Source organism: Anastrepha ludens, chromosome 3 (genome assembly GCF_028408465.1).
Source record: "Anastrepha ludens isolate Willacy chromosome 3, idAnaLude1.1, whole genome shotgun sequence".
Lineage (NCBI taxonomy): Eukaryota > Metazoa > Arthropoda > Insecta > Diptera > Tephritidae > Anastrepha > Anastrepha ludens.
In genome coordinates, this window is record NC_071499.1 from 24,958,853 (window position 1) to 24,973,836 (window position 14,984).

The 14,984-nt window shown below is 40.5% G+C and overlaps 1 protein-coding gene across 1 annotated transcript in view; it reads right to left on the minus strand.

Annotated features, from left to right (window-relative positions):
• Positions 1-277: 277 nt before the first annotated feature.
• The window catches only part of LOC128857194 (uncharacterized), a 142,204-nt gene continuing 127,497 nt past the window's right edge, over positions 278-14,984 (minus strand). Inside the window, exon 6 of the mRNA XM_054092833.1 lies at positions 278-7,233. Coding sequence (XP_053948808.1) covers positions 5,541-7,233 — 1,693 coding nt within the window. The 3' untranslated portion in view covers positions 278-5,540. The remainder of the gene's footprint in view (positions 7,234-14,984) is intronic.

Consider the following 14,984-nt stretch of genomic DNA (forward strand, 5'->3'; position numbering starts at 1 on the left):
ATGCTATGTTTACACTGGTCATCACTCATGCACATTTTGTATGTCAAAGCGGATTATATTTTTTGTCTTTAATGCCATTAAAGTTTTATTCATTAAAGTTTTAATGTAGCACACGTCCCACACTGTGCATCGCATTTGAATCTCCCGTTTTTTGGGAATTTCTTCATTTCTTGAGGCTCATGTTTCTCACTTGCGTAGAACTCGTTTTGGACTTATAAATGCGATGCGCTGCGAATACACATATTTGCTAGGTGTCGGCATTTTTTTTTTTTTGTTTGTGTGTCTATGTATTTGTGTTTATGTGTACAAATTTAACATCCATTCAGTTTTATTTGTGAAATTAGTATTATTTATAGTAAGTCACAATAATTGCATAGTAAATTCAAACGAATTATTAAAAACTACCAGTGTTAATGTACATTTGTAAATTTTTACATAAATTTGAATAAATTTATTACCATCAACTGTTACGTTTTTATTTTATATTATAGTTTATTTTATTTTTTTATTTTCTTTAAGTATCGAAAAATTTAGCAGCTAAAAGCTTGGCACATACTTATTGATATTCAACGACCCGCCCATTTTTTTAAGCGCACACACGTCTAAGTTACGTATGTGTGAACTGTTCTTTATGTTTTTTGGATTTTTTAAATGCTATTGAATGCCATGGCTATTTATTTTTTTCTTTAAATTAACTATTCAATTATTTTAATTACTTTTCAACATACAAAATATTGTTTTTGTTTTTTTTTTGTGTTCACAAGAAATATTGTATAAATACGTTTGGTAATTATTATTAATATTTTCTTCTTTTTGTTTTTGTTTTTTGAAATTAATGCTAGACATTTTCAAATATTTATGTAGTTTGTGCTTTCACATTAACATTGACCAAAACGCAACAATTATTTATATTTTATTACTATTTAACAACTTGCATTTAATTAATTAGTTACTTGAATTTGATTTCACATTTCACATAGAGGTTTCGTTTTGTATACAAACATACATACATAAATAGTACAATATAATAAAATTTATTGGTAAAAAATCGCTTACAAAAATTTTCAATCCATATCGTTTGCTTTGATAAAGAATTTCTTTTCAATAATGGTGAACCAACACATAGAAAAAAGAGTAAGTTTCAATAGACAATTTTGTATTGTACCTTACAAAATTTCCTAAATCGTTACACACTTTTCGCGCGTGCCCTAATACAGCTGGCACACCCTAATATGCAACCTTGCGCTACCTTGTTTCGGTTTCAAAATTTCACCTCAGCTGTGCATGCAGCCTGCGCTCAGCTTGCACTCAATCGTACAAAAATATGCTAAATATTTTTCTTTAATTTTGTTTTTTTTTTTTCACACCAATTTCTTAGTCTAACAAATGCTTATGCAAAGTACAAAAGTGATTTTCTCACGCATTACTTGTATGTGTACACTAATGTAAGAGTACTTCAATAGCAGCACGCGCTCGCTCAAATCCTAACTACTACTCGTATAAAAACCTCTCACAGGTATGTATATGTAACTAATTCGTATCAGCAGAGATCATTGTGGTGTGTGTCTATGCTTGAGAGCATACAGAAACTGATGAATATATGGAGCTGTTATAGTAGTGAATTTGATACAAGCAACTGATGAGCTAACGCGAGTAATTGCAGAGTTTTGTTTACCTAGAAAATTTCTTTCTATACTCTCTTCTGTTCACTTCCTTGTTTCACTTACATTAGCAAGGTAACTCATTCATATTTGTTTGCTATGCTGGCTATCTGAACACTCTGCACGTATGTAGTTCTCTCACGCTCACGTATTCCATACGCACGCTCACTTTTCTCTCTCTTCAATCTGCGTAATTTTGTATTCTAACATTCCTGCATCTTGTGTTATTGTATGTTGCCTTGTATTCTAACACCTTCCACTCACCAAAGTTCGCATCGAGTTCTGCATTTTCGCTCTATATCGCAAAGAGTAGTGCAAATCTGACACATTTTTATCCTCAACAAATTACTTCTCTTTGCGTTTTAAAGTGTTCACTGACTGGCCACAAAGGTATTCCACTGCAACTTTCTCACTTTATTAGAAGGACATACTTAAATATTTCTTCCTAAAATGGGAATTCGAATGCCCGGTTAACTATCAATTTTCTGTTTCTCAGTGGGGAGTTAACTTCTGGTTTACTACTCAATAACAGTGAGTTGACTTCTTGTTAAGCGAATATAAAGGGTGGTTAAATTTCAAGGCCGATGTTGAATGTGAACCACACCCAAACATCAAGTTCTTTTCTGCATTTCATTTGATATTTTTCAATTCTAGACTAACTCAATTTGAACCATGGAAAGATACACAATCGAGCAACGCATTAAAGTTATTCAGGCTTATTATAAAAACGGGCGTTCAAATCAAAATGCATATCAAAGAAAATCGTCTTCAGTGATGAGGCACATTTTCACCTCAGTGGATTCGCAATAAGCAGAATTGCCGCATTTGGACGAATGATAATCCAAGAGTGGTTGCCGAAAAACCAATGCACCCACGAAGAGTGACTGTTTGGTGCGGTTTATGCGCCGGCGGCATAATTGGGCCGTATTTTTTCCAAAATGAGGCCAATCAGACAGTTACTGTGAACAGTGTTCGCTATCGTGAGATGATAACGAACTTTTTATGGCCCGAATTGGAAGATATGGATGTGGACGATATGTGGTTTCAAGAGGACGGTGCCACTTGACACACAGCTAACGAAACAATGGCTCTTTTGCGCGAAAAATTTGATGGCCGAATAATCTCACGACGTGGCGATGTCAATTGGCCGCCAAGATCATGTGATTTGACCCCGTTGGACTGCTTTCTTTTTGGTTATTTGAAAGAAAAGGTGTACGCCGATAAGCCAGCAACAATTCAAGAGCTAAAGGATGAGATAATTCGGCGCATTAAGGGCATAGAACCTCAATTATGCCTCGGCGTCATCGAAAATTTGGGCCATCGGATGGAGGTGTGCCGCCGAGGCCGCGGAGGCCATTTGACCGATATTTTATTCCATGCGTAATTGAGCTATACCAATATTATCGTAATAATGAGAAATGACAATAATTTCCAAACAAAATTGTACTTTATTCAAAATCAACACCGGCCCTTCAAACTTAACCATCCTTTAGAAATCAGCTGATTTAGGATGCGAATTGAAATAAAAACACCAGCTTTTAAATCAAATTACTCGTTACGCTGATTTTGAATAAAGGCAAACGGAATAATTCAGATTTTGAAAAGTTTTTAGTATATGGGTAAAAAAGAACTGCCTAGGGTAGTTCATGGAATAATAAAATTTTACATTTCTAACTAAAGGAAAATTAGTGGCCTACTTTTTATAAATTTTGAATATTTTTTGATTATTTCGCTTTTTAATTACAATTTTTTAAGGGTGAGACAAAGATTTTTGTTTACAATTTTTAAAGGCTGGGAAGAAGATTTGACTTTTTATTAGAGCAGAAAACTCGGCTGATTAGTGTTTGACTAGAAGTTTAACTAATCATAGAGAAATCGAAACTTACTGAACAAAAGGTTGATCAAAAATTTTAAACGTTCCCCTTAGAGTTAACTGCTGGTTAACTTTTCATGTGAAAATAGGCCTAAAACTTCTTAGAAATCACTTTCCAAATGAGATACAGGGTTTGATTGAAAAGTAATGAGCCTTATTTTTTTTAAACAGTTTTATTAAACCTTTTGGCTTTTACAACTAATATTCTTCAAAATAGGACCCTTGACCGTCGGATGACCGGAGGGACGGAAGCACCGGAACCCCCATCTTGGCCAATGCAGAGGTGCAGAGGAAGGCGGTGTGCGCCGGCGCATTGTCGTGATGAAGGGTCCAATTGTTGACGAGGTCGGGCCGAACATTTTCGGCTGTTTGCGTCGTCGAAGGCCTTCCAGATCGCTGTTCGTCTTCGACGTCCTCCTGGCCTTCCTTGAACGACTTGTGCCACCGTTTTACCTGGGCACTGGACAGAGATTGATCCCCGTAAGCCTTCTTGAGTAGCCCAATGGTTTCGGTACTCGTTTTGTTTAGCTTTACGCAAAATTTGATCTGAGTAACGTTGCTCCAACGATCGCTGCATTTTCGCCACTGCAAAATCCTAACATATTTTTAAAACAGCTTTCACGCGCGGAGCGATGTTGACTGCACCGCTGTTGCCAGCGAACTGGAACCGGTTTCTAGTGGAAGGGGAAGGTCCAACGATCATTTTCCCCCACCAGCCGATTCGGTTGATCGCTTGGCAGACGCTCCGCGCGGGAAGGCTCATTACTTTTCAATTAAACCCTGTATGTTACAAAGTACCAAAATGTTCTTCATGTGAAGACGCGAATGCTAGCTTTCTAAAAGATGAGACGGTATTGGCTCATGAGTCGCTCCGTGCCATATTTTTAACGATAACTTTCTATAAAAAACTACAAAAACAAAAATGTAACTAATAAAGTACACTCAGCTTCGCTGGTTTTTCAAAAACCTAACTCTCAAAAATCACTTCCTAAAGGTACTGTAGTTACGTTTGAGCGCCCTTGAACTTCTCTCCTCAACGAAAAATTCCACAAAAAAAACCGGAGATTATCGAATGGACAAGCGGCACGAATCTATATTCAATACCCTACAATATCTCTCATCAAGCCTTTGCTTTTGCTTACCTCACCACTACAGCGACATAGAGATTCCGTAAGTATTTTCTCTCTCTCTTATGCTTTGCCGCTCCCGACTCAGCAAGTATTCACTGCTTAATGCGCTTAATAGATCACAATCAATGGTTAAGTGTTAAGTGAGAGTAAGAGAGAGAAGAGCGCTGCCTTCATAGCTGCCTAACTAAGTTATTTGCGCGCCTCACATCGCACAAGCCACCTTTCTTGCAAAATCTGACACAAATTTTTAAACTCTGTCTTCCAAAAAGGTTGGTCTCAAGTTATTTTGGAACCAACTCCGAACAGAAACTTACAGAGCCTGTTGCTCGAATGCTAGATATTTTTTCTTATTTGCTGCTCCACACGCACCACCAAATGGAGTTCAATTCGTCTCATAATCGGCTCAAACTTTTTTACGCTTTTCGTTAAAATGTGACCTACATCGTATGAAGGACTAAATATAATTCATTGCATCAGTCGAAAATGCCCCTTTCTATAGCTTTCGCATATAAAGTCCTAAATAATCGCTTCAAAACTAAACAGATCTCGGTTTCATAGCTGTCTCTAGATCTCTTTCCAAACTTGAGATTCAAGTAGTGCCCAAACATAAGAGTTTTCCCCATTTCAGGTATTTCTCCCTCCCAAGGCTGTTTTATCCAACAAATCCTATTTAAAAGTTACACTTACCTATCCTACTAAAACTGCTCGATCAGGACTTCCATTGTAGTTTACTCGTATATAAAAGGATTTCATCTGCCACTGTTCATACTAAAAAGCTAAAGCTTAATTCAAACCTTCGTTCGTTGCTCGTGTTACACTAATTAGACTGCTCGACCTTAGTGTCTAAACTATCCACCACTTCGCACACTCACCTCTTCACAGTTCGGCGAATATATTTTCCCTAAAGTCCAACTCTGGATGCGCCGAATGCGATGAACCGTGACTGTAGTCACGCGATTTCATTGAACTGCGTGCCGAAGAAGAGAAACTAGCCGTGCGACCACTACTACGCCGCATACGCCCTTCCACCACCGACATTTTGGATAACGGTTGTGTTGGATCGAGCTCGCCAAAAGCGCCCGCAATCAGATCGCTACCGTTAAGCGAATTAAAGCTGTCTCGCTTCGAGTTGCGATGCGAATTAGAGCTTTGGCTGTGATGTGACGATTTGCGGCTCAGTCGACGCGAGTACTGATACTGGTAGGCGGAAGTGGGCGTGATGGATGCTGCGCCGCCGCCGCCGCTGCTCGCATAAGGCACAGCATTGGCGGCACCCGGTGTATATTTGTCGAAGAAATCGGAGGGTACTTCCTCGTCCACATCGATGCCACTCTCACCCTCGTCGTCGCGTGGCAGCCGATGTGCTGCACTCTCTTCATTGAGCGTGGATGCGGCACTATAGCCATCATTCGTGCTACTAACACTGCCACCAGCACCGCTCGACTGCAGCGGGTCGCTACAGATCAACGAGTTTGGTGTGCTATCTTTGGCTGTTGCCGTTGATGGTGTCGGCGTCGCTTGTGCGGATACATCATAATTGTACGGATCGAGTTTGGGTTTCGGCGAACGCTGATAGATCTTATCAATGTCGGGCAATTTACGCCGCTCGCCCACCGTCATGCGCACTGTCTCGCCATGTTGCTCACGCTCGATCATCTCCTGTATGTCCATGCTGCGTTCGCGCTCCAACATGTCGATTATCTCCAGATCGCGCTCTAATGTGCTAGCCGTGTCCATATGTGAGAAACTACTGCAATCGCTAAATGATAAATCTTTGTTGGACAATAAGGGCTGGCCACTGAGACTCCACTTTTTGTGTTGCGTATAGTTCACCGCATTTTGACCGCCGCCCGACACAATCATGCCACTCACTATGGAGGAATCTTCACCATCGCCAAAGTTGCTTGCGCCACCGTCATCCTCCAGCAAACTACTGGCGCCATTGCAGTAGGTCGAGGAGGTCATGTTCGAGCAGGAATTATCCAATGAGCCAAGCGTCAATTTACGCTCACCAACATTGCCGACACCGCCACCGCCACCGGCCACACTCTCGCGTCGACTGCCGCTGCTCACACTGCCACTCTTTTGCGCTTGGCGCGCCTGCAGCTGACCAACATTGCCGACGCCTGCCAACGCTGACTTATTGCCTTTTCCACCATCCGATATTATCTTAATCTTCACATCATTCTTCTTCACACGCACATCCTTCGTCAATGTTTGCTTAACGTAGGCTTGTTGACCTGTCGCAACACCATTCGAAGTGTCTCTGCCAGCTAGCCGGCAGTTGTTGTGATGCTGCTGCTGCTGCTGTTGAAACTTGGCTGCCCTGTTGAGTTCGTGACGCGTCACCAGTGCTGTGCCGGTAATGCTGCCGCCGCCGTTCAAATACTCCTCGCCATTCACCAGTATCGAAGTGCCTTGGGTGGTATTTGTGTTGTCATCCTTCTCAATGGAACCCTCCCTGGAGCTGGGCGTGTTGGCACTGCCCGCTTGGCTGCCACAGCTGCGCGACTTGTGGAAACGTTTCGTTGTAAGACGAAAATAGCCGCGAATACGTTTCTGCTCATCTCTGTTGGATTCAAAAGCATAGAAAAGAAAGAGAAGAACGGAGATAAGTTAGTGTGTATGTGGGTATGAGGATAGCAATGCTGTATTTTTATAGCGAGACATGGCGCGCGCGAAGAAAATAGACGAACACAAATAGCAGAATTTAATTAAAATAAACATTCAACCAGGATCAGTGCAAATCGCCATGGCTCACTACTGATTACATAATTTCAGCCACGCAGGTCGTAGTTAGTGATTCAATGTCCTTGTTTGCTTAATTGTCATGCGAAGGGATGAAGTTTTGGAAGAAATAAACATTGAGAATTAAATCGCAGAGAGATTGAGGGTAGATAAATTGAGAGCAAAGTGAAATAAATGAAAAAACTTAAGTGGTCCCGGTGGTCTAGAATTAAAAAAAAATCGATTTTTTGTTTTGATATTTCGAAAGTATAAGTTTTTAAGAATATACTGTAAAATTTTTGGAAGGATACTCCCAGTATTTTCGATTCTACAGTCGTTTTAGCAGGTAGATTCAGATTCGTCACGCGGCCACTCTCAAAAATTTAAGCCCAAATATCTCCGCCCGGTATTGTCAAAAAAAAACCTATTACACCGAATCGTCTGAAATTTTAGTATTTTGTTCACAACATCAATGGCTATCGCCCGTATTGGAATCATATTATTATTTTTATTATTTCGTATTTTTTTATTAAAAAACTGAAAAAAACTCTAAAAGAGTCAAATTCAAAACCGCGCCATCTTGTAATTTTTTTTTATTCTAGTACGGGGCATAGCTACAGTCATGCTGATTAATAATTTTTTTGGTTTTTGTGTTTCAGTTAAAAAGAAGAACCACCACTTCTCACACACACCACCGTCCAGGCCCAATTTTTCTGGAGGGTCACTTAAGCGCCATTTTTAAAATTATTAAAATTAAAAACATTTTGTTTTTGCAGTTTTGTATGGAAAAGAGGTTAAATAAAAAGTCTAAAAGTCTAAACAGTCTTGGCTTAAAACCGTAAGTCCCTCCATATGTGGCACAAAATCAAGACGCACTCCACAAACATGGGGAGGAGCTCGGCCAAACACCTCAAAGAAGTGTACGCGCAAACCATTTATGATCAAACAAACCCTGTGATCATAAAGTACCAGGAATGTTTAAATAAAACAAAACAGTGTTAAATTTCAGGCCAATTTATTTTATCTCCTTCAAAATATGACCCGTCTGAAGCAATACATGTGCCGACGATTAATGATTTCAAGGTTGTAAGAGACTTGGTTTATCTCGGAACCAGCATCAAAACCGAAAACAATGTGAGTCAGGAAAAACAACGTAGAGTTTCTCTTGCGAACGAGTACTACTTTGGATCAAGTAAGCAATTGAGTAGTAAAGTCCTCTCTCGACGAACAAAAGTAACACTCAACAAGACCCTCATCAAGCCCGTCCGCATGGCGCAGAAGCGTGCACGATGACAACATCCGATGAGGCGTCACTTGGAGTGTTTGAGAGAAAGTTTCTGCACAGGAATTTTTGACCTTTGCACGTTGGTGATGGCGATTATCGCGAGCGCTGGAACCATGAGCTGTATAAGCCTTTCGGCAGCATAGACACAGCGCAGTGAATAAAAATCCAGCGGCTACGTTCGCCAGGTCATGTCGTCCGAGTGGAAACAAACGCTCTGGCTCTGAAAGTATTCGATGCGGTAACAGCTGGTAGTAGCAGAGGAAGAGAAAGCCCTTCTCTGCGTTGAAAAGATCAGGCGGAGATGGATTTGGATACTCGGGTGCTGCCGACTACCATGTTTCGGGCCCCAGCGAATTCGCTCAGCCTCTGTCAGTTAACGGATGTTTCGTTGTGCAGGCTGAATTTTCCGACTGTGGGACCAAAAATTCCCTCCTTGCCCACCCTAGTGTTGAAGTCGCCAAGCACGATTTTTATGTCTAGGCGGGGGCGCCGCTCACAGGAAAGTTCCAAGCGCTCATAGAAGGAATCTTTGGTCGCATCGTCCTTCTCTTCCGTCAGAGCGGCGCCAATTAGTGAGATATGAAAAAATCGCGCTTTAATAAGGATTATTGCGAGACGCTCGTTCACCGGAGTGAGCGACAGTACTTGGCGACGAAGTCTCTCTCCTACAACAAATCCGAGATCGAATTTGCGCTCCTTTATATGGCAGCTGTAGTAGACGTCGCAATGTCCTATGATTTTCTTGCCTTGCCCCGTCCATCGCATCTCTTGAATGGCAGTGATGTCAGCCTTTACTCTTTCGACGACATCAACCAGCCTGGCAAAGGCATGTTCCCCATTAATGGACCGGACAGGTGCATGCCCTCAAATCGTAGTCCTTAGTTCGTTTGCTGGGGTCGTCATCAGCATAGGGAGGTCTCATCCGAGGCTTTGTGTATGTTTTCATTGGGGGGGATTTTTATGTGGCGGGTTCCAAACTCAGCGCACAACCAGCTACCCTGGAATGTTTCGCCTTCTCACGTTAGCTCACTCCCGAACGGGTGTTCGGAAGTTACCCAGAGGATACGTGTGCTAATCCCGGGAGTTGTGAGCTGCTTGAACCATATGCAGAAGAATCGTCCTGGCCACTCCCAAGCTAATGGCGATCAGTAACTTTCCCCAACTGCGTGGACTTCTACATATGAAACCATCCTCCTGGTTCGATCAGGCACAATATTATTTTATCAATAAAACTAATTTATTTATTAATGTTACGTTTTTATTTCTGTAAAATAAAGCTAATGACTAGAAAAAAAAAATTATTGAAAATCATCACTTTTTCGGGCCTCTTACTACCCCTAACCCCTTAATAAAAGCACCTTTCAAATTTTGGTAAAAAAATTATCTTACATCACATTCATGCATCTCTTTTCGCTGTACACTATTTTAGTAGCTCCACTCATATTTTTCTAAGATCAAATATTATTTTTGGGTATTGTGTACTTTTATTAGTCAGGCATTTCGCTTTAAAACTGCTGTTTGCACCAGCTGTTTGCACCAGCTGTTTGCAAGTCAGTAGTCCGAAAATTTGCTATGATGCGTGGCGCTTCACATTTACTCGTTTTGTCGAAAGAGAAAATGTTTAGAAGTTAGGCAGCTGTTGAAAGTTCAGAAAAATTCTTGCTACATATCATTCACTGTCACCCAAAGTAGCAGCAATGATCATTACTCGGACCTGAGCTTTGGAATATAAGCTACGATGAAGTCCTTCGGATAGAGATGCCTGAGGATGTGCATTTAGTGGGTAACGCAGATGTCATTGCAGCTGTAATAATCGCCCTAAACACTGACGAAGCCAAAAGGAAGTTAAATCAGGTGATGATCCGAGTTCAAACATGGCTAAAGAACTATGTATTAAAGCTGGCCGCAGAGAAAACAGAGTTATTCCTTCTGACCAACAGACGTATCCCATTAGAAGTGGATATACAAGTACTCGATGCCGCTTTATTGACAAAAAGAGTGGTCAAATACCTAGGAGTGCAATTAGACACAAAGCTAACTTACTGGGCGCACATAAATCGAGCTGCCACAAGAGCTGCCAAAGTAAGCGGCATGTTAAGTAAGCTCATGGTAAGCCGTGGAGGTTCAACGCAGAACAAGCGAAAACTTTTAATGGACACGACGAACTCGATTCTTTTATACGGATACGAAATATGGGCAGATTCGCTAAGAGTGCTACGCCGGCGGAAAACTCTGCAATCTGTGGAACGCACCTGCGCACTCAAAGTGGCTTCTTCATACAGAACAGTATCTGAAGCAGCGGTTTTAGTTATTAGCAGAACCACCCCTACAGATCTTCTAACACAAGAGCACAAACGGAGATGGAGGGCGAAAATCTTAGGAATCCCAGTTCCACGCTTCTCCGATATTAGTGTTCAAACGCTCACACTTTGGCAGGCAAGATAGAACTCTGAACGGTACGGCAGATGGACAACCAGACTAATACTCGAGCTAAAAAAGTGGGTAGAAAGAAAGCACGGTGAAGTTAACTATTACCTCACATAGTTTTTGACCTGATATGCGTCCTTTTGCAAGTGTTTGTGGTGAATGGGAAAAGTGAGCCTAACAAACTGCATATATGGAGATACTGAGTTTGATGATGCGGAGCACACCTTCTTTAAATGCAAGGAGAGAATAGCTCTGCAACGAGCTATTAATTTATTTACAGCAAAAGAAATAATCGAGAAAATGATGATAAACGAAGAAAAATGGAATGCCGTCCCAAGTTTCGTGGAGGATATTATCCGAAAAAAGAAGCGTGAAATGGAAAGTTATGCTGAAGGGCATTGAGCGTAGGTTTCTCAAGACTGGACGCAAGGTGAGTAAGTAAGTGTCCTTCTTGGGACGCCGTCTTGGCCCTCTACCTCGAAGCAATGCGGAAGCAGTCCCGGGGTGGAGGGAAAAATCTAATAGAAGAGGAGGGATATTTTTAGTGGAATCACCACACACGACCACCACAAAAAAAAACAAAAACCAAAAAAAAAAAAATAGCAGCAAGTGATTAATAGGATTCCTAAGTAAAGAATTCTATCACTGCGCGATATTCGGCGCTTTCAACTGTAAAAAATATGCTGTCACGTCAGCTTTATATGGCTGGTAAACGAAAAATAATTTAAAAAGATATATAAAATCCCTTGCACGCCTCCAAATTTAGCGTTGTCATAACAGTGTCGGTGAATTGTTCACTAGACCAAAGCCTGATTACAAAAGTGGTAAGAGTGGTCACTTCACTGTATGTGAAGAAAAATGCTTCGGTCCCATCTCCTTTCGTATAACTTTCGTTAAAGTCCAGTTGAGCACTTAAATAATATTTGGCATATGAATTTGTGCGAAAGCCCTGGCCATATTGACTTCTGCATTATTAAATTAGCTAAAGTGGTATCGAATATTCAACAGGCTGTTGTTTGCCTCTTATTCGGTTTACGCTTCCAAGCTTTCCTTGAATTTTATTTTTGTAATATTTCATAGGGTGCGGAGTGGAATTTAGCTTTGGCTTTTGTTTGCTTTTACTTCGAAATATTTTATCTTGTTTTTTTTTTTTTTTGGTTTCGGTAAACACAGCACCGTTCCTAATAACAGCGGCGAATTCGCTCTAAAACGGAAGGAAGAGTAAATGAAATAAAGCCGAGCATTATGAAATTGTGTTAAAATGATGTGTAAAGTGTGAGGCAGCGAGAAGGGAAAGAATGAAGAAATTCAATAAATATTGAGAGCACAGCTTGCGGCTGCCAAAAAATGCCTATTTGAAAGAATATTTGGCGCTTTGATACAACAACAATCGCATGCGAACATCTGCGTTTATGGAGGTAATTTGAAAAATATTAAAAGCGAGACTTATGAACCAGCGAGACAATCGCGATTGAAACGCCATTTTAATATTTCATCCTTCATTTGAACACATAAATATTTTTTTTCTATGAGTCAATTTATTTTTGGTTTACAAACCAGTTGGCGTTGACATGACAGCGTGTTTTTCTATAGTTCAAGGAAGCGAATTTCGCGCAGTGATAAAATTCTTTATTTTGGAAGCATTATCAGCAAGAGAAATCCGCGAAGGAATGGTTAAGGTTAGGTCAGGTTCGGTTAGCCAGGTTAGTTGTTTAAGGGGTTATATACAGTTATTTAGAATTTTCAAAAAATCGATTTTTTTAAATTTTTTTTTCTTATTGTAAAGGGTTTTCTAATAAGAGGTGTTATTTTGATATTCAAAGAAAAATGCTATTTTTTTAATGTAAATGATCGGATGTTTATTTCATTACAAAGAGGAAGGTATGCCATTAATAGTGGAAAATAACAAGGCAAATGACCACCATGACCCCGTTTACAGGACAATATCCTTTGGGATGTTGGCGTAGATCTTCTCTCTCACGTGGCCCCAAAGAAAAAAGTCAACAGGTGTTTAACCACAAGATCTCGGTGGCCAGTTGTGATCACCTCTTCGAGAGATAGCATGGTCCGGAAACTTTTCCCGTAAAAGATCACTGGTTTCGTTGCTTTTGTGGCACGTAGCGCCGTCTTGTCCGGATCAATCCCATTATATAATTATTAATCATCTCTCGATAGAGCAACCATTCACCAATAACACCTGTTATTGGAAAACCCGTTATTTAAGAATACACACAGAAAATTTAGTATCGTTTCGGTGAATATCTTCAAAGTTACGCGCAAATTTGAAAAGGCGTTTCAGAGTGTTTGAGAGTACAAGGCCGGAGCGGCAGCGCTTACCTAGAACGCTGTCCCTTTTATGCACCTGCCTATTGTAAATGCTCCCTTGAAATGCTCCCAAAATTGTTCCGGCCGGTTCGAAAACTGTTGGAAATCGCTGCATACATAGCTGCCGGCATATATAATGAAGGAATTGTGTCACTATTGTATTATATGAAGGCAATAGGGACTACACTTGGGCCCAATGCGCATTCATATGCCGAAAAAGAAATTGAGCAGCGCGTGTGAGAGCACCCGAGATGGAAGAATGGCCCGCAGACAACATCAGCTCGAGTTATTAGAGTCTTGGGAGTCTTGGAATAGATGTAAGTTAAAAAACATTTGTTTCCTATGCAAAATGCTTTTCAAACTTTAAACGAGTTTTTCTCAAAATGGTGTTTTCAAAGACGGTGGCCAACATTACTCGAAATCGGCTAAGCCAATCAGTCTCAAATTTTGACGCGAGCTTCTTAAATATAGTTTTTAGTAATTAATCGAAGATTTTTTCTCACCGATAAATATTTTTTTTTTATAAACCATTTCCATTTCCACGCGATTGCATGCTTCGGGAATGATTCAAAAACAGGGTGATTGGGTTCCTTGTGTTGAACGTCGTTTTTTCATTACAGCAATCCAAAGAAAAGAAAGTCATGGGGACTGCCCGGTCATTCTTCTACGCCGTCGCCTTGGACGAATATTCACGCTGCGTATGTATTTGGATAGCCTCAAAAGGTGAACAGTTTTACGGCGACGGTATACGAGATCTACCAGAGAGATGGGAAAAGGTAGTAGCCAGCGATGGGCAATACTTTCAATGGTTCACTTGTAACCAGTTTTTCAGAATAAAGTTGTATTTTCAAAAAAACAAAACAGCGAGAACTTAGTTGCTCACGTAATATTTTTAAATCAATAAATTTAAAAGTTTTCTCAGAAAAAGTTCTGGAAAATTCGGTGTTTTTCGGGATTCTAACTGTATGTAACCCCTTAAGACAAGACACTTGGTGGCCCCATTGTGACGCCTGCATTTGATTTCCGTCCCGGAACTTAGTTGCTTAAACAACTTATATCTTTTTAAGGAGGTAACCAGTCCCTCCATTGAGAGATTTAGCAAATTTCCCAGGTATTCAATGAAATAATTGACAAGATATTTCACATGGCTTCTTTGATGTTCAGGACATACACAGAGCAGGTGAAGGTGTTGTACCGACTAAATTTCTTCTTCCTCTCCACACTTCTTGTAGAAATCATTGTGAGGTACACTCATTCTACTGCCAAGGGTGCCAATAGTGCAGTGACTTGTTATCACACCTGGACGCTGGTAGTTGATCTGTTGAATCCAAGCAGACATTTTGTTCTTTTAAGATTCAGTTTTGGCCAGAGCGCTTTGGAGGCCTTGTAGTTAGTATTCAAAGACCAGCTTCTGTTGGTTTCACTGATTACACTCCAGTAAATCGCAGTATACAGTTCGCTTAGAGGAATGTTTATGTGCTCTACTACGCTGTTTTGTTCTTGTTTAATATTCGAATTGTAACAATAAACTAACAACAACAAAAAAACGTAACGGG